Source organism: Rana temporaria, chromosome 13, assembly GCF_905171775.1.
Source record: "Rana temporaria chromosome 13, aRanTem1.1, whole genome shotgun sequence".
Classification (NCBI taxonomy): domain Eukaryota; kingdom Metazoa; phylum Chordata; class Amphibia; order Anura; family Ranidae; genus Rana; species Rana temporaria.
In genome coordinates this window covers 104,346,034-104,365,107 of record NC_053501.1, presented here as the reverse complement: position 1 = coordinate 104,365,107, position 19,074 = coordinate 104,346,034, and the positions used below count along the sequence as shown (strand labels likewise).

The following is a 19,074-nucleotide window of genomic DNA, read 5'->3' as shown; positions in this document are numbered from 1 at the left end:
CCAGCCGTGGGTCGCATGCGCGCGCCCGCAACCCGGTCTGAAGCTCCGGGACCGTGGGACCCGCGGACCTGATCGCCGCTGGAGTCCCGCGATCGGTCCCCGGAGCTGAAGAACGGGGAGAGCTGTGTGTAAACACAGCTTCCCCGTTCTTCACTGTGGCGGCGGGATCGATCGTGTGACCCCTTTCATAGGGATACACAATCGATGACGTCACACCTGCAGCCACACACCCCTACAGTTGTAAACACACATGAGGTCACACATAACCCCATCAGCGCCCCCTTGTGGTTAACTCCCAAACTGCAACTGTCATTTTCACAGTAAACAGCTGCATTTTGGTCCGGGTCTTAAGTGGTTAACTGGCATCTTCTGGGACATGCAACACTGTACAAAATAAAATTGATATCACATTTTCAAACAATCAGAGCTTTCTTTTGGGGGTATTTGACCACCTATGAGTTTTTTTTTTTTATGGATGAGCGAGTTTGGGGTGGAGGAACTTGACTTTCCTTGACTTGAGTCCTGACCTCAACTCAATATAACACCTTTGGGATGAATTAGAGCAGATACTGTGAGACAGGCCGTTTCGTCCACATCAGGCTATGAGTAAGAAGGCACTACTGCGTCAGCCAGCAGTGGTTCTAAGGTCCTCCTTACTGCTTTCTGGAGACTGTCGCCTCTATGATTGATTGCCACATCCAAGTGGCCTTCACAAGCTTTTTATTCATTACATGTTTGTGAGTAGTATTTTACAGATTTAATTTTTTATTAATAAATTATCTTGGGATAATGCACAAGGCTGGTGCACCCTTTTCTTTTTATCTTTGCATGTCCACATCAGTGCCTGACCTCACAAATGTGCATCTGGAAGAATGGTCAAACATTTCCATAGACACACTCCTAAACCTTGTGGAAGGCCTTCCCAGAAGAATTGAAGCTGTTATAGCTGCAAAGGGTGGGCCAACTCAATGTTGAACCCTACGGACTTATGCCGCGTACACACCATCACTTTATGTGATGAAAAAAAATGACGTTTTTAAAAACGTCACTTTAATTGACCGTGTGTGGGGGAAAACGTCGTTTTATGTCTTCTAAAAAACGACCCAAAAAAATTGAAGCATGCTTCAATTTTATGTGTCGTTTTTCAAAAGTGCACTTTTTACTTCACAGAAATTGACCGTGTGTAGCAAAAAATGTCGTTTTCTAAGACGTTTTTTTCATCCACGCATGCCCAGAAGCTACTTATGAAGCAAGCTTCAATGGTAAAACATGGTGGAACGTAACCTCGCTTTGCAAGAACATTGTGAGAAAACGATGGTGTGTAGGCAACTTCGTCTTTGAAAACTGAAGTTTCAAAAACGTAATTTTTTACTTCACAGAAAGTGTCGTTTTTTTTCATCACATAAAGTGATGGTGTGTACGCGGCATAAGACTGGAATGCCATTAAAGTCCGTGGCCCAGATTCAGATACATTTGCTTATCTTTCGGCGGGCGTAGCGTATCTCAGATACACTACGCCGCCATAACTTACAGCGGCAGGTCCCGTATTCAGAAAGAACTTGCGCTGTAAGTTACGGCGGCGTAGTGTAACTGGGCCGGCGTAAGCCCGCCTAATTCAAATGTGGAGGAGGTGGGCGTGTTTTATGATAATAAGCCGTGACCCCACGTAAATGACGCTTTTTACGAACGGCGCATGCGCCGTCCGTGGATGTATCCCAGTGCGCATGCTCCAAATTATGCCGCAAAGCCTCATTGGTTTCAACGTGAACGTAACTTACACAAATCGACGGAAAATTCGACGCTGGCCCGACGTCCATACTTAACATAGGATACGCCTCATATAGCAGGGGTAACTTTACGCCGGAAAAAGCCTTACGTAAACGACGTAAAAAAATGTGCCGGGTGGACGTACGTTTCTGAATCGGCGTATCTACCTAATTTGCATATTCGACGCGGAAGTCTTGGGAAGCGCCCCTAGCAGTCAACGTAAATATTGCACCCTAAGATACGACGGCGTAGGAGACTTACGCCGCTCGTATCTAGGCAACTGTGAGGCGTATCTGATTCTATGAATCAGGCGCCGAGTTGTGACGGCCCGCACTCAGATTTACGTAACTGCTTTCTGAATCCGGGCCCATGTGCGTGTAAAAGCAGGTGTCCCAATACTTTTGGTAATATAGTGTATGTTGAGTCTACATAACAGGAAGTGGAAGGAAAATCTCCCTAATTAGACATTGATGGAGAAAATAATTGACAGAGGCTTTAACCCTCCCCTACTCTAGCCAAAAAAAAATGGCTATAGATATGCTTTAATTTTACTGAGCCCATCCTTTCAACTGAAGAAGGAAATGTATGATGGTTGGGTAAATGCATGAATATGTTTTGTGATTATGATGAACCTTTTGATGGTGAAAAAGTAAATTCAATAAATATATATGCAAATGAGGTGAAACAAATGTCAATGTAAAATATATAAAACATTTTATTTTTTTATTTTTGTATTAAATAGTTGATTGCCTTACCTCCTTTCTAGGTAGTAGCACCAATATAGGCCAACAAAAAGAAAAAAAATATATATATTTTATCCACCTTTTCCATAAATTTTTTTTTATAAAAATGATATGATTATTTTGCTTCTTATTAAACCTTTCAATGACTTTCATACCATCTTTTAGCATCCATAAAAAGTTATGCTCATGTTTTATGCTCAGAGAGGATGCGTAAATTTGCGTAAATTTGGGGTAAATTCTGTAGATAGAGAGAAACCAGGAGAATTGCATTCTTATATATATGGTAAGAAGCACATTTTGGTCCCTCAGTTGGCAGGGGTTTTATTTTCACATCTCCCAAGTGGACGATCTCTGGCCTTGTGTGAATATGTGTCTGCATTCCTTTCTTAATTAGTATTGCATATCAAATTATGTAATACTTTATATTTTTTTAACCTTTATTATGGTATGGCATGACTGTTGTATAATCTATGTCACTTCAGTTTTTAACCCTTACTTAACATATTATACCTTCTAAAGTAACTTAGACCAAACCGAGGGTGTGGAGTAAACATGGCCGTAGCAGCCTCCTTTATTTAAAAATATAAACTTTAACATAACTCAAAAACCAACTTATTATAACTCAAAGGTGTGATCAATTTTGCAGGCAACCTTTTATTAACCTTTTATTAAACTTTTGTACTATTCCTGCACTGCGGCCTTCTTCATCCGATAATAGGCCTCAAGCCGACTTACTGGCTCAAAGACAAATCCTGACCGCAGTGCCCCATTTCCAGTACTTCCAGCTAAGCCTCTGCTTGCTGAACTCCCAGCTATCAGGACCCATACCAACGACAAGTCCTGACCCCATCTTTTACGGGTATTTTCTCCTCCTGCAAAACGACCGACACCCGCCACAGCGCACCACTGTAAAAACCTTTACAGTTGGGCGACCCTCCACACCCTAAGGGCCCTCTGTATGCCCTCCTGCAAACCCAACACCCACATGTCAATCCCAACATCTGTTAAGTGCACCCCATCCCTGCGCAAGTACCTCCACGTATCCTCCTCAAGCTCCACGTGTCGAATCACTAACCCCCCGTTCCTCTCCATGAACCGCCCTACGTCCCTGTTCACCTTTCTCCTGGTCCTATTGATGCCCCCCAAGATCTGGCAAGGCACCACGACGTGCGAGACACCATGTCCGACCATACTACAACCATGTCTGGGAAAGCCATGCGCAGCCTGAGGACATCGAACTTTATGTCCTTGATCAGATCCAACATCGACTTAAGGCCGAGGTCGTTCCCGCCCACGTGCAAAATGAGGACGTCGGGCGGTCGGTCCAGTCGCGCATATTTATGCACTTCGGGAACAAGCCTGCTCCACAGCATCCCTCGCACCCCTATCCAATGAATCCTAGCCTCCTCCCTGGGAAAACCCAGTTGTCTACCCTCCGGTCTGGCCTCTGCCCTCTTAGCCCCCCAGTACACATATGAGTGCCCCATGATCCATACCAGGGCCGGCGCCGAACCTGTAAGACAAAAGAAAATAGCTCCAGTGTAACCTAGCCGCCCGACCAATCCAATTTTATACACCAAACAGTTATCATTCTACCCCCTCTCCAGCCGACCCCCCCCTTATCATATGAAAAATGACCACCTAAAAGAACATTTTTACCCTCCTTTTTTTTATTTATTTTTTATAATTGAACCAACAAATGGGGGCGTACATAAATGCGAAACCTATTGGACTCCCATCTCCCAATTCTCTTAACCGATTCCTCATCTAACCCGCACCTGGCTGCCTCAGTGGCTGCCCCAATCCTAAATGAATGGGATGAATATTCCTCAAGCAAGCACGAAATACCGCCGTGAACTGAAACCTGGATAGCGGTGATCCATCTGCATGTATCAAAAAGGACTTCCCTTCCCCCGGGCGTTCCTCCAAAAACTTTTGATCCGTCTTGGATTTTCTCAACCAAAGCAACACCCTATCACTCTCACAACTCACCTCGCTCCTCCAGATTCCGCCTTGTACTTTCTTGGAAGGGCTGACCAATTCCCCTATTCTGAATGCTCCAAAAAAGGCTAACGCAAACGCCGCATGAAATAACGAGACTTCATAAGCCGAGGCGCAGACCTCCGGCAAACAATCGAACAGACCCTGCAGCACGCCAAACGACACTGGCCGTCTGGCGTCCCTGGTGGGTGTAGCCCGCCTGTAACCTTTCAGAGCCTGTTTTACCCAAAAATCTTTGGTGAAATCCGGCAAGCCTTGCCATTTAAATAAAAATGCCAGGGCCGCCACTTTCTTGTTCACACCTGAAACTGATGCACCTCCCTCCATTGCCCTAGAAACAAAATACCACACCAGTAACCGTACTTCCGGACCCATGGTGTCGACTCCTGTTTCGCGGCCTATGTCCTCCCATTCCTGCCAAACTTTGCTGTAAGTGGCCCACGTCGTCTCACTCACCGACCTGCGAATCCACTTTTGCACTACTCCAATGCAATTTTCCACAGCCAGTCGGGACAAGTGAGTCCTTGTTGTTCCGCCTCTGGAGCCAACTCCCGAAACTTGTCCCACTGAAAACGAGATAACGCATCAGCGATAACGTTTTCAACCCCAGGGATGTGAACTGCATAAATAAAGATATTAAGTTGCATGCAACGCAAAGTCAAACTCTGTAGCATCCTCACCACCGGTGGCAACGCAGCCGATGACTTGTTAAGTACCTGAACGACACCCATGTTGTCTACGTGAAAGCGAACTTTCCGATCCCGAAACAACTCGCCCCACAATTCCACTGCCAGCACCACCGGAAACAGTTCCAGCAGCACCAGGTTTTTTGTAAACCCCGCCTGAACCCAACTTGGTGGCCAAGAGCCCGCACACCATTTCCCTTGGAAAAAGGCTCCAAAGCCCTTGGAACCCGCTGCATCTGTGAATAACTCCATGTCGAAGTTGCTAATTGGCCCCGCCATCCACAGCGCCCTGCCGTTAAAGGACTCTAGAAATGTGTCTGCCAAACCCGCAAATCCTGTCTATGCGTCTTCAACAGCCGGATAAAGTGGTGCGGTGAACGCACCCCAGCCGTGCTGGCCGACAGCCGTCGGCAAAAGGCCCTACCCATGGGTATAATGCGACAGGCAAAATTGAGCTTGCCCAGCAAGGATTGCAAGGCTCGTAGCGTCACCTTCTGCACAGCCAACATACCTCGTATTTCCTCCCTCAGCGCGTTCACCTTGCCGTCCGGCAATCTGCACTCCATGGCGGACGAGTCTATCGTGATCCCTAAAAATGTGATCACCGTCCTGGGACCTTCCGTCTTATCCGGGGCCAACGGCACCCCAAAGCGGTCCGCAACATGCTCCAATGTCCCTAAGAGTACCGCACACGTCCTCGATCCTGCCGGTCCCACGCAAAGGAAGTCATCCAGATAGTGGATGATAGAACTGACGCCTGATACGTCCCTGACCACCCATTCCAAGAAAGAACTAAACTGTTCAAACAAGGCGCAAGACACCGAACAGCCCATGGGCAAACAACGGTCAACAAAGAACTCACCCCCCCAAGTGCACCCCAACAAATGGAAACTGTCGGGGTGCACCGGTAACAACCGAAAGGCCGCCTCAACATCGGCCTTGGCTAACAATGCCCCCTGACCGCAGTGGCGAACCCACGCCACTGCCGCATCAGAAGACGTGTACTTGACCGCACATGTGTCCGGGTCTATGGCATCATTCACCGATCCTCCCTTAGGAAAGGAAAGATGGTGGATTAGCCTAAACTTGTTTGGCTCTTTTTTTGGAACCACCCCCAACGGTGAAACCACCAATTCGGGCCAGGGAGCCTCCGCGAAAGGCCCTGCCATACGCCCCAAAGCCACCTCCTTCAGTAGTTTCTCAGAAACCACCTCCGGATGCCGGAAAGCCGACCGCAAATTGCGAGGAACTGGCGGAATGTCCCGCAACGAGCACGGGATCCTGAAACCCTCCGCGAAACCCTTCTCCAGCATGCGGGCGGCCTTCCTGTCGTGCTAATCACACTAGCTAGAATGCCAAAGGCCTGCAGCCAATTTGAGAAGGTCCGTGGAATCAGACGGTACCTACGCTTCTCCTCGTCGTCTTTCTTGTAATCGTCCGGCTTAACCCTGTCCAAGTTGAATTTCTCCAGCGGCAACAGCGAAAAAATCTCCACGTACTCACCTTTCCCTATTTTTTCGCAAACCTCCGCCTTCAAGTGCGTACCCAACGGCCCTTCAAAACATATATAGACTGCGCATTTTGCCGCGTCGGCCAGCCTGACCACATCCTGCCTCTCCGAGGACTTGCCAACCTCGTCCCCTTTTTTCTGTGTGCCCTCGGCCACCGCCGGGGCGGGCGAGGGGGCGGAGCAGCGGGCGCTGTGGGCTGCACCCCCCTGTTCCCAATACACCCGCAACCCCCGCTGAGCTCCCACTGGTCTGCGAGGAACCCCATGCCCCTGCCGGGCTAACCTCACCCCCCCCTTTCTCAAAACGTGAAACCAATTCCTTAATCCCGGCCAGAAAACCTTTAAAACCAGCCTCCTCCCCCTTTTCAACCTCTTTCCTAACCCCATCCTGGCTACCATTAACCACCCCCTGACCGGCAGCATTCATAGAAGTATTAGCAGTGTTAACATGTGAAGACTTACCGGGTTGCCTGGGGAGTGAAGCCCCAGCCGACCGTCCTGAGTCCACCGCTGCAGTCCTCTCCGCAGTGACCAGCTCATCCTCAGATCCGGAAAGTTCACCCTCCGACCTGTCCACCGCCAGCACGACCTCCTCAGTTGAAAACCCCCCAGGGGAAGGATCCCTGGAAGGCGAAGGTCCTGCCGCCTCTTGGCTCCTCCCCCTCACGGCGGACCCACCGATGGATTTCCTCGTTGCTTTTCCCGCTCGGGGGGAGCTCTCTCCAGCCCTGTAGGCCTCACTCCTTGTTGTTGCTCCTGGCGAATCCTCCCCCCTCTGGCACAGAGACCCGGCCGCAGAGGTGCTAGGCCCGCGGTTCGCGGCCCTCGGTTCCGACTGCCGAGGCCCCCCCACGTGACTCCCCGTGTGGTGGGAGGGGCCCGCATGCTCCGTCTCCAGCCGGCGAACGGGCGAATCGGCCGACCCGGAGCTCCCGGAGCGGCCGCCCGTAGAGCTGCGCTGTGGCTGGGGATTCCGTCTGGCGTCCCCCACAACGGGAGCGTTGCGGCGCTTGGCGGGGGAACCGACGGGGCCCGCGAAGCGGGATTCCCGAGGCGCGTTGCTCTTGGGGAGAGGTCAGGGGAGACGCGCTCAGGCAGCTTAGACCGCCTAGCTCGCGCTGACTCCCTCCCCCTGGTCTAAGGACCCACCGCAGGCGGATCCATGATGGGGCCTAGGTTCTGCTGAACCCAGTCAGTTCCTCTGGTCGAGGCTTCGGCCCTGAGCTCCGCAAGTAGCTCCTGGATGCGTGACATCTTAGAATTTTCACTAGGGGAAGTGTTACAGGAGTGGGAGGGCTCTTACGTTTTATACTGCCTGCCCTCCCCCTCCCCCTTCTTCTTTACCAATCCACTTCCCTCTCACTTCCATTCCCAGTTTAACCCCGTCATGCCAGCCCTCCGCCTATGGCATTCTTTGTTTTAGCTCCGGGCTTTTCTGTCTTCATTATTATTATTCACTCTTCTTCAAATAAGGAAAAGATTACAGTTTGCAAAATGACGTCCTTTAGATTTCTTAACAATATTTAATTTTATACTTTATTAACCACTTCAGCCCTGGACCATTTTGCTGGCCAAAGACCAGGCCACTTTTTGCGATTCGGCACTGCGTCGCTTTAACTGAAAATTGCGCGGTCAGGCAACGTGGCTCACTGTAAAGAATTAAATTCTGCTTGCTATGGCTTGGTACAGCTTCCAACAAAATTCACCTTTTACAGAGATTTATGGCAATGTATGTTAAAATGGTCAAAATGCACCATTGTAAATAAATTGATGTATGTTTTTTAGGGCTGTTACTGATCAAAATTTTTGTGTTCGATTAATCGATTTATTTTTAATCGATTAATCGACTAATTTCGATTAATTATAAAGCACATACAGATCCAACTACTTTTAGCTGATCTCCTTGCAGGCTGATTCCCAGTGCAGCTCCCAACCACTGGAAAAATGGATAGCAGGATACAAAAAACACACAAAGGCAGCGCTCGATGGGAATAGCATTAAAACTTTTATAGTCTTCAAGTAGGTAACAAAATAAATATTGCACTGTAGATAAAATCGATGTAGCTACATAAACTGTAAAAATGATGCGAGTAATACCAAACGGTACCAAAAGCAGTCATAAAAACATGTAGCTAAGTATGATACTGGTATAAAAATGTGTACAATGATACCACTGCTGAATCCAGATGAGGAGAAGTTAACATCAGTCCGTCGGCATGTAGATGTCCCGTGAAGGGAACTATCACAACTCCCAGTGGATGGTTATAGAATCCCAGGTTGATAGAGGGAAGTGTAAGAGCCCTTGCGTGTGGCAGATAGTAAGGTCCCGCCGGCATGCAGATATGAAGGCACAGCAAAGGAGCCCTTCAGATGGACACGGAAAGCCCCTGCGGGTGTCCGCGACATCACCGGATCTCCGACGGAACTCCCTGAAGCCATTTTGATCGATCAAAAAAATTAAAGATTAATCGATTAATTAAAAGTTAATTTCCACAGCCCTAATGTTTTTTCTTCTAGATAGTGAGACCTGTTTCTCTAAACGTCCCTGACTGTGTCCTGACAAAGCAAAACAGCAAAACGCGTTGACGATTTTTTTTTACCAAAATTATGTAGAAGAATACGTATCGGCCTAAACTGAGGAAAAAAATATTTTTATTAATTTTTTGAGGGTATTTATTATAGCAAAAAGTAAAACATATTGCTTTTTATTCAAAATTTACACTCTTTTTTTGTTTATAGCGAAAAAAATAAAAACCGCAGGGGTGATTAAATACCACCAAAAGAAAGCTCTATTTGTGGGAAAAAAGAAAGTACATTTTGTTTGGGAGCCACGTCGCACGACCGTGCAATTGTCAGTTAAAGCGACGCAGTGCCGAATCGCTCTGGTTTTTGGCCAGCCAAATGGTCCAGGGCTGAAGTGGTTAAGCAATGTTTAGAAATCCGCAGAGAGGCCTTTAGAGTTATCGTCCCGGTAATAATAGTAAGTGTTCATTTGTAAATAAGATTACCCGAACTCTCAAATGAGGAGACCACCGCAGCTTCAGCCACAGTGGGGTGAAAAGCAGGGCCATCTTAATAGCATCATGGGCCCCTGGGCAAAGTAATGCTCTGGGGCCCCCTACAATGGAGACAGTGCAGGTAAACAGACATCAAGTAGGTAGGAGGCAGACAAGCGGAGCTTCTCCTTTTGGGTGGAGCTCCGCATTAACTACATGAAAAATCATTCTGTACAGCAAAGAAACAGAGGGAAAATACTACATACATGTAAGTAACATGCAAGTAACAATGCTGTCCTGTGCATATAATATATATGCTAGATGGATGCCTCCCCAGCACTATGGCCCCTCTACCCCCCAGATATCCCCCCAGCACTCTGACCCCTCTGATAATGATTGATTCCCTGATACAACCTCAGGGCTAACCCCATTTCTGCCGTTTGACTCAAATCATGGGAGCATGCAGAGAGCTGAGAAACACACTGCTGCTTCCTTCTGTGTCCAACCTCAAGAGAAAGAGGTGGAGCCTGTACGGCTTCCTTTATTAACAATATGACATCACAAGCATAAGCATACAGATTGGTCAGTTTCATACAATTCAGCCCCTTATTACACGCCCCCTGTGATGTCTGTACTTGGCATCATGGCACATGTTTCAAAAGCCTTTAATTAGCACAAATGGCTTGTGTAAGTCCATTCTGGAATGTCCGTATACAGGGGCCTTAAACCCAAGTTTTCAGGGGCAAAGCCATACTTGGTATAGGGCTCTTCATAGCATAAACAGTCCACGTGTCATTCTGGCATAAAAGTCCCTTCCACAATCGCCATGTTTGGTTCTTTCAGTGAAACAATGAAGAAGAAACAGAAGAAGAAGAAGTAGGAGGGGTGATTTCCTCTTGCAACTGAGTCCATATTTGTTTTTCTCCACGGAGGGGCTTTGGAATGAGGAGTTTAGGAGTGCAGTAGAAGGGAGGGGTTGGAGGTTAAGGAGCGAGGCGGGGTTTGAACACATCTGAATAACTCTCCGATGTCTCTTTTTCAATGCTGAATTGTACTGTGTCTTTAAAACATTATCTATTTCTTCATGTAAGGATAATAACAATATTGTAGTATATACCCATACATACAGTAATAACTCCATATATCTTATATAAAAGGAAATAAAACAAATAAAAACATTTGAGTAGCTCTATTCACAACACAAAAATATTCATTTTAGTACGTCCATCACACCTCTACACCCCCAGATATCCCCCCCAGCACCGGTAACCATATACCAAGAGATACCCCTTGTATTGTGACCCCACTACATCCCTGATACCCCTACACTGTGGCCTCTCTACATCCCATATACCCAGGGGCGGACTGACACTGCCCGAGGGCCCCATGCCACAAGGGGGCCCCATCAGGGTTGCCAGCCTCAGTAAAACCAGGAACAGTATGTAAAAATCTGTCTTTTTTTTACCTGCCCCGCCTCTCCAGTACCTTTTCAGTGTGTGTATGTGTATTCTGGGTGTATGTATACTGTATATGTGTGTATACTGTGTGGCCCCATAATCTATTGCCCGGGGGCCTCATAATCTTTATTGCCCGGGGGCCCCATGAGTTGGCAGTCCGCCCCTGCCTATACCTCTAGCACTAAAGCCACCCAAGCTACCCCAAGCATTGCTACCCCCTACACACCCCAGATCCCCCCCTCAGCATTGTTTTCTCCCATACACCCGTGAAACACCCAGCACCAATTTTCCATCCATGCAGTACCCCCCTTTTCTAGTGGAGATAAAGTGCATGTAAACTTTTGGCCTTGTGCCCACCTCCAGCACTGCACTCACCTATACCAATCAAGCAGGCGGAGGAGGGGGCATCCCTCTGGGCATTTCAAGCCTATCGGTGCAAACAGTGCCGGACAGCTGGGCTCACCATGACACCATCCACAATGCCAATTCCGTAGGTGGGCTCTTAGTGCTGCTGAATCAGCAGCTCTCACTCCAGCTCCTACCCTGCAGCCTTTGAGTCCCGAGCTTTCAAGGTGCATGGGGCGGGGTCAGAGCACCACTGGTGCTCCTGCCCTGCCCCTCCTTGCTGGCTGTGAAATAATAGGTATCGTTCTGGACAGCGAACTGCTGCCAGCCTGCCTCCCCTGTGTATCCATCACTCTCAGTACCATCATTGGGCCCCCTATTTTGAGACAGCGTGGGATTAAGGACCAGCTGGTTTGGGGAAAGTGCAGGGGCCCCCCAAGCAGCTGGGGCCCCTGGGAAGTGCCCAGGTGTGCCTTCTCATTACACAGTATTACATAGTTAGTCAGGTTGAAAAAAGACACAAGTCCATCCGGTTCAACCACAAAAAAATAAACGAACAAAATAAAAAACATAGTACAATCCAATACACCCAACTCCATACCCACAGTTGATCCAGAGGAAGGCGAAAAACCCCAGCAGAGCATGATCCAATTTGCTACAGCAGGGGAAAAAATTCCTTCCTGATCCCCCGAGAGGCAATCGGATTTACCCTGGATCAACTTTACCTACAAATGTTAGTACTCAGTTATATTATATACATTTAGGAAAGTATCCAGGCCTTTCTTAAAGCAATCTACTGAGCTGGCCAGAACCACCTCTGGAGGGAGTCTGTTCCACATTTTCACAGCTCTTAGTGTGAAGAATCCTTTCTGTATTTGGTGGTGAAATCTCTTTTCCTCTAGACGTAAAGAGTGCCCCCTTGTCCTCAGTGTTGACCGTAAAGTGAATAACTCAACACCAAGTTCACTGTATGGACCCATTATGTATTTAAACATGCTGATCATATCCCCCCTTATTCCCCTCTTCTCAAGAGAGAATAAATTCAGTTCCTCTAATCTTTCCTCATAGCTGAGCTCCTCCATGCCTCCTATCAGTTTGGTTGCCCTTCTCTGCACTTTCTCCAGCTCCCCGATATCCTTTTTGAGAACTGGAGTCCAAAACTGAACTGCATATTCCAGATGAGGTCTTACTAATGATTTGTACAGGGGGGCAAAATGATATATCTCTCTCTGGAGTCCATACCTCTCTTAATACAAAAAAAGGACTTTGCTCGCTTTGGAAACCGCAGCTTGGCATTGCATGCCATTATTGAGCTTATGATCAACTACAACCCCCAGATCCTTCTCCACTACGGATCCCTCCAGTTGTACTCCCCCTAATATGTCTGAATGAATGAATGACTTGTATAGCGCTACACATGCAAACTGAATCGCCTCTGGGCGCTTTTCCAGCCAGTGCCTGCTTGGCTGGTGCGGTCATTTTACCCCATAGGATGCATGCATATTCTTAGCCCCCATCATCATTAAGACAGCCCTGGTGAAAAGCCACCAGTTGCTATAAACCAATTGGGTGGCATAATAATTAAGACGCAAAATAGGCAATGCCAGACCTATATTTATTTAGTGGCTATTGCCAATGCTTTAGTTGCCTTGTTCTCTCTATCAGCTTGATATTATATTACATTTTACAATGGACTGTGTTAAATGTAGATGTCTAGATCAAAATGTATTTATAAAATTAGATTGCCTAAGGATATTCTTTACTATGGAACTCTTAACATCCTTATTCCGTATGCTGTAGATGATAGGATTTAGCATGGGCGTGATCGCTGTATAGACAATAGACACCGCCTTATCTGTTTCAGAGAAAGATGAGCGAGGTTGTAGATAGATAAACATGATGGTCCCGTAAAAGAGGGTGACAACTGTTAGATGTGAAGTACAAGTAGAGAAAGCTTTTCGCCTCCCTTGGGAGGAACTTATCTTTAAGATTGTGGTGATAATACGGATATATGAGATTAGAGTCAACAGGAAAGCGCATAAAGAAATGATCCCAGCTGCAACGTACATGGCCAACTCGTTGAGTCTCGTGTCTTTACAGGACAAACGTAAGAATGCAGGTACTTCACAAAAGAAGTGGTTGACATGGTGGGACCTGCAGAAGGGTAATTGAAACGTGAGGATAACATGAATTGTAGCATTTACTACGCCACCACTCCATGCTGATAATGCTAAACCACTGCACAGATTTTTGTTCATGATGGAGTTGTAGTGCAATGGTTTACAAATGGCTGCAAACCTGTCATAGGCCATCACAGCAAGCAATAAACATTCCGTCGCTCCAAGAACTAAAGAGAAGAACATCTGGGCTGCACAGCCATGTAGAGAAATGCTTGTGTCCTTGGAGAGGGTGTTGATTAAAAGAATGGGAACGATGGAGGAGGAGAAGCAAAGGTCAATGATGGAGAGGTTACATAAGAAAAAGTACATGGGGGTGTGTAGTTTTGGGTTAATCTGCACCACGAAGATCAGAAGAAGATTTCCCGATAAGGTGATCAGATATACCACTAGGATAGTGAGAAAATAGACCACCTGGAGGTTAGGGTCACTAGACAGCCCAATCAGAATGAATTTTACAGACGTTTCATTTGTGTGTTCCATAAAATGTACCTGCTAAATATAAAAAACAAAGAATTAAAGGTAACAATGTACATTCAGCAAAGTGGATTTTTGTATACCTGTTACCAGTAAATACTATTTTTAATATACAGGATTTATATAAAATTCAAATCAAATCGAATCTTTCGACAAGCTTTTACGTAACGTATATACTCGAGTATAAGCCGACCCGAATATAAGCCGCGGCACCTAATTTTACCACAAAATACTGGGAAAACGTATTGACTCGAGTATAAGCCTAGGGCAGGGGTGTTCAAACTTTTTTCAAAGAGGGCCAGATTTGATGAAGTGAACATGCGTGAGGGCCGACCCTGTTATCATGAATGCAGCACCCCCTTGCCATGATTGCAGCACCCCCGTTGTCATGAATGCAGAACCCCCTTGCCCTGAATGCAGCACCCCCTTGCCATGAATGCAGTACCCCCTTGCCCTGAATGCAGCACCCCTTGCTCTGAGTGCAGCACCCCCTTGCCATGAATGCAGACTCTCCATTGCAGCCTGATTCATTCATCTGCAGCATTGGAGGAGACAGAGAGGGGGCGGGACGAGCGCTGACAGACATACAGGAGAATTTCCTGTTTTATCAAAGGCCTCTTTAATCGCCCACCTCCTGTGATGGACAGAACAGTCGTCCAATGGCAGCGCAAGAGATAGGACTTCCTTTTACACAGGTCGCTGTGTAAACAGGAAGTACTTCTGTATGAACGGCTCTCGTTCCGCTTCCTCCAAGGCAGCCAGCATGTATTTCTTTTGTGGCCCCCGGCGCTCAGGGATTCGTTGGGGGCCACAAAAGACATACATGTTAAAATGACAAGGCAGGCCGTCTGAAACCGGAACGCGGGCCGGACTTTGGACATGCCAGGCCTAGGGTGTCCATCTGCATGCCTCACTGTGCCTCATTTTGCCTCACTGTGTCTATGTGCATGCCTCACTGTGTCCATGCCTCACTGTGTCCATGCCTCACTGTGCCCATGCCTCACTGTGTCCATGACTAGACTGACGTTTAACATGGGAGTCTATGGAAGGGGTGAAAAATCGGTGCTCCCCAGCCGTTGGTCCCCCAGGCAACAAACTGGGCACACTTGTAGAGGAAGAGTGGGGCTACATGTTTGGGGTTCAGGGGACCTACGGTCGTGTGGTACCGGGTCCCCAAAGTCCAGGAGATCAGGCGCAAAAAGGTGACTCGAGTAAAAGCCAAGGGGGGCATTTTCAGCACAAAAAAATGTGCTGAAAACTCAGCTTATACTCCAGTATATACGGTAATTGTCCCTTTTTTCTTTTGTTTTATCTTGTGTATTTCTTGTGTTTTTGTTTCTCTTGTCTTTGTAAAGCGCTTTGAGAAGATACCTACAACCACTTCCTGCCCGCCGTATGTAGAATGACGGCCGGGAAGTGGTTCTGTTATCCTGACTGGGCGTCATATGATGTCCAGCAGGATAACATGCCGGTGCGCGCAGCGGGGCGATCGCGAGTGCAGCGTGGCACCTCCAATCATGATAAAAAGCCTCAAATGCTTGTCAGAGGCTTCTTACCACATGATCAGCTGTGACCAATCACAGCTGATCAGCGCGTGAACCAAGAAGTTCCGGTAAACATCATTCATCAGTTCGCGCTGACAGAGAGAGCGATCAGCGGCTCTCCCTGTCAGAGGGGGGTCTGTGCTGATAATCAGCACATTGATTATCAGCACAGCCCCCTCAGTTGTGCCAATCACCTGGCAATCAGTGCCCAGCAATGAAACACAACAATAAAGTCTCCCAGTGCCCACCACAGTGCCAATCAGAGCCCACCACATCCCTTGTAACAGAAATAAGGAATGACAGGTCCACTTTGGGGAGCGATCTGGGGTCTATAAGACTCCAAATCTCTCCTCTACCTTTGAAAGCAAAAGATAAAAAAAAGGTATAAATACTAGGTGCCCCTGATGACGTCATATGTGACGAAACATGTAGGGAAGAGCCATGCACACATGCTACCACGCATGAGCAGCGGGCAGTCGGCCATTTTGATTTCTGGTGATTCACATGCTTTTGTACCAGCTTATCAATGCCAGTGTATTTTTAACTATTAAAACTGTTTGGTTTTATATTACACTATGTAATCATTATTTTATTACATGTTCCCCACTGTATAACTTGACCGTGTTTGGGTGAGTTTGAAGTACAGCGAAGCCGTTACTAACCTCAGAAGCAGCTGTGGTTATTATTCCTGCGGCGTTGATGCTTGGAGGTCTTCTGTGAGGATTATTCCATAACCTGTGATGCCGGCCTTGTTGTATACAAAGCACATATAGACCACTTTTATTAGGGGGGGGGCACATATATTCTGGTAAGCCTAGCATGAGAGTAGAAGATGTCACCTTGGCTATCTTATGATTTACAGTTTCCATCACGGCACGTGGGACTGCAAACCTTGACTCACTATTCGAATCTTCCTTTTTTGGACTTTTGGCCATTAATTTTATCCTTGATTCTGATGCCGCGTACACACGGTCAGAATTTTCGACAACAAATGTTCGATAGGAGCTTTTTGTCGGAAATTCCGACCGTGTGTAGGCTCCATCGGACATTTTCTGTCGGAATTTCCGACAACAAAAATTTGAGAGTTCTCATATTTTCCGACAACAAAATCCGTTCTCGTAAATTCCAAGTGTGTGTAGACAATTCCGATGCATGCTCTGAATCAAGTACAAGACAGAAGCGATTGGTCTAGTAAAACTAGCGTTCGTAATGGAGATAGCACATTCGTCACGCTGTAATGGACTGAAAAGCACAAAGCTGAAAAACACGAATCGTCTCTCACCAAACTTCTACTAACACGAGATTAGCAGAAGGAGCCCAAAGGGTGGAGCACTTGGTATGGAACTTCACTTTTATTGTGCCGTCGTACCTGCTGTACGTGACCGCGTTCTTGACGTTTGCAATTTCCAACAACATTTGTGTGACAGTGTGTATGCAAGACAAGTTTGAGCCAACATCCGTCGGAAAATTATTCGCCGTTTTAGTTGTCGGAATGTCCGATTGTCTGTACCCGGCATTACAGTCACATATTAATTTTGTTATTTGCAAACACTGTGATACTGATCACTTATTATAATCATCTATTCTAGTTACTATTTATGTTTGGTAACATTTTTGATCATTTAACCACTTGCCTACCAGGCACTTTCACCCCCTTCCTGCCCAGGCCAATTTTCAGCTTTCAGCACTGTCGTACTTTGAATGACAATTGCGCGGTCATGGCACTAATGAGGCAGCAATGATGGATACTGATAGGCTGCAGGGATTGACACTGATGGCCACTGATAGGCTGCACTGATAAGGCGGCACTGTTGGGTTCTGATGAGGAGGCAATGATTGGAAGGCACTGATAGGCGACACTGATGGGCACTGGCCTAGCAGTAAAAAGGGCCGCTGGTTCGAATCCTGACCACGTCACTACCTGCCTGGAGTTTGCATGTTCTCCCTGTGCCTGCGTGGCTTTCCTCCAGGTACTCCAGTTTCCTCCCACACTCCAAAGACATGCTGACAGGTTAATTGGCTTCTGTCTCAACAAATTGGCCCTAGTATATGAATGTGAGTAAGGCCTCGTACACACGATAGGTTAACCAGAGGGCAATGGTCTGAAGGACCGTTTTCATTGGTCAAAACCGATCGTGTGTGGGCCCCATAGGTTATTTAACCATAGATTAAAAAAAGCCAACTTGCTTTAAAATTAACCTATGGATTCCTAACCGATAGGTCAAAACCGATCGTTAGTAGGAACAACCATCGGATAAAAATCCACGCATGCTCAGAATCAAGTCGATGTATTCTTGGAAGCATTGAACTTTGTTTTTTTCAGCACGTCGTTGTGTTTTACGTCACCGCGTTCTGACACGATGGGTTATTTAACCTATGGTGTGTAGGCGTGAGGGACCATCAGTCAGCTTCATCGGTTAACCTATGACAATGGTCCTTCAGACCGTTGTCCTCTGGTTAACCTATCGTGTGTACGAGGCTTTAGGGACCTTAGATTGTAAGCTCCTTGAGGGTAGGGACCGATGTGAATGTACAATGTATATGTAAAGTGCTGCGTAAATTGACGGCGCTATATAAGTACCTAAATAATAATAAGCCGAGGGGGTATGTTCAGCACAAAAAAATGTGCTCAAAAACTCGGCTTATACTCGAGTATATACGGTATATGTTAAACTAAATAAAAAGCCTTACTCATATATATATATATATATATATATATAATAAAAAATTTTAATCAGAGAAGCTTGTATGCAATCATATTACTACCATATCACGCTAAACGTATTCTTGTGGAAAATATCCAAAACAACCCAAACATTTTAGGGAAAATTTGGGTAGCAAAAACATAAGGAATGGAGAAAGTAAGTAAGAGTTGGCGCCTGCCTGGCAAATACTATTCCAGTATGCGTAAGAATAAATAAATGAATTAATTAATTTATAAGTGTGCTTCCAGTGGCGTGCTAAGAAAATTATAAAACAGTATATAATAAATGATATTACAGGATAAAATATTCCAATAGTGCACGTGAAGGTGCTAGTTAAAATAAAATTACAGTGAACAGTCCATGTGCAATTATATTATCACAATAGTGCTGGATGTTGCATAAAAAGTGCTTTGTGTCTTCATTCAGAGAGTGCTGGATGTTGCATAAAAAGGTGCTTTGTGCCAGTTTCAACACTGTTGCCGTGTGCCACACAGTGCCCCCTTCTTTTGTGCTCTGATATGGCCCGCACTCACCAGATCCTACACCCCCTCTTGGGGTGAAAAGCTTTCACAGTGTATGCCCTGTGCTGCACTCTGGCAATTTCTCGTTCCCCTGTATCCCTCTGTCCTCCAGCTCTCTATCACCTGATATTACCTGATAGAGAGC

The 19,074-nt window shown here is 46.6% G+C and overlaps 1 protein-coding gene across 1 annotated transcript; it reads right to left on the bottom strand.

Annotated features, from left to right (window-relative positions):
- Positions 1-13,078: 13,078 nt before the first annotated feature.
- On the bottom strand, positions 13,079-14,165 carry LOC120920420 (olfactory receptor 2G3-like). Its single transcript, XM_040332509.1, has one exon. The coding sequence runs from the start codon at positions 14,163-14,165 to the stop codon at positions 13,224-13,226; it is 942 nt and encodes a 313-aa protein (XP_040188443.1). The 3' UTR covers positions 13,079-13,223.
- Between the last annotated feature and the right edge of the window lie 4,909 nt (positions 14,166-19,074).

Excerpts from the sequence above, each read along its gene's own strand:
- LOC120920420 (XM_040332509.1), bottom strand. The coding sequence starts at position 14,165 with ATGGAACACACAAATGAAACGTCTGTAAAATTCATTCTGATTGGGCTG.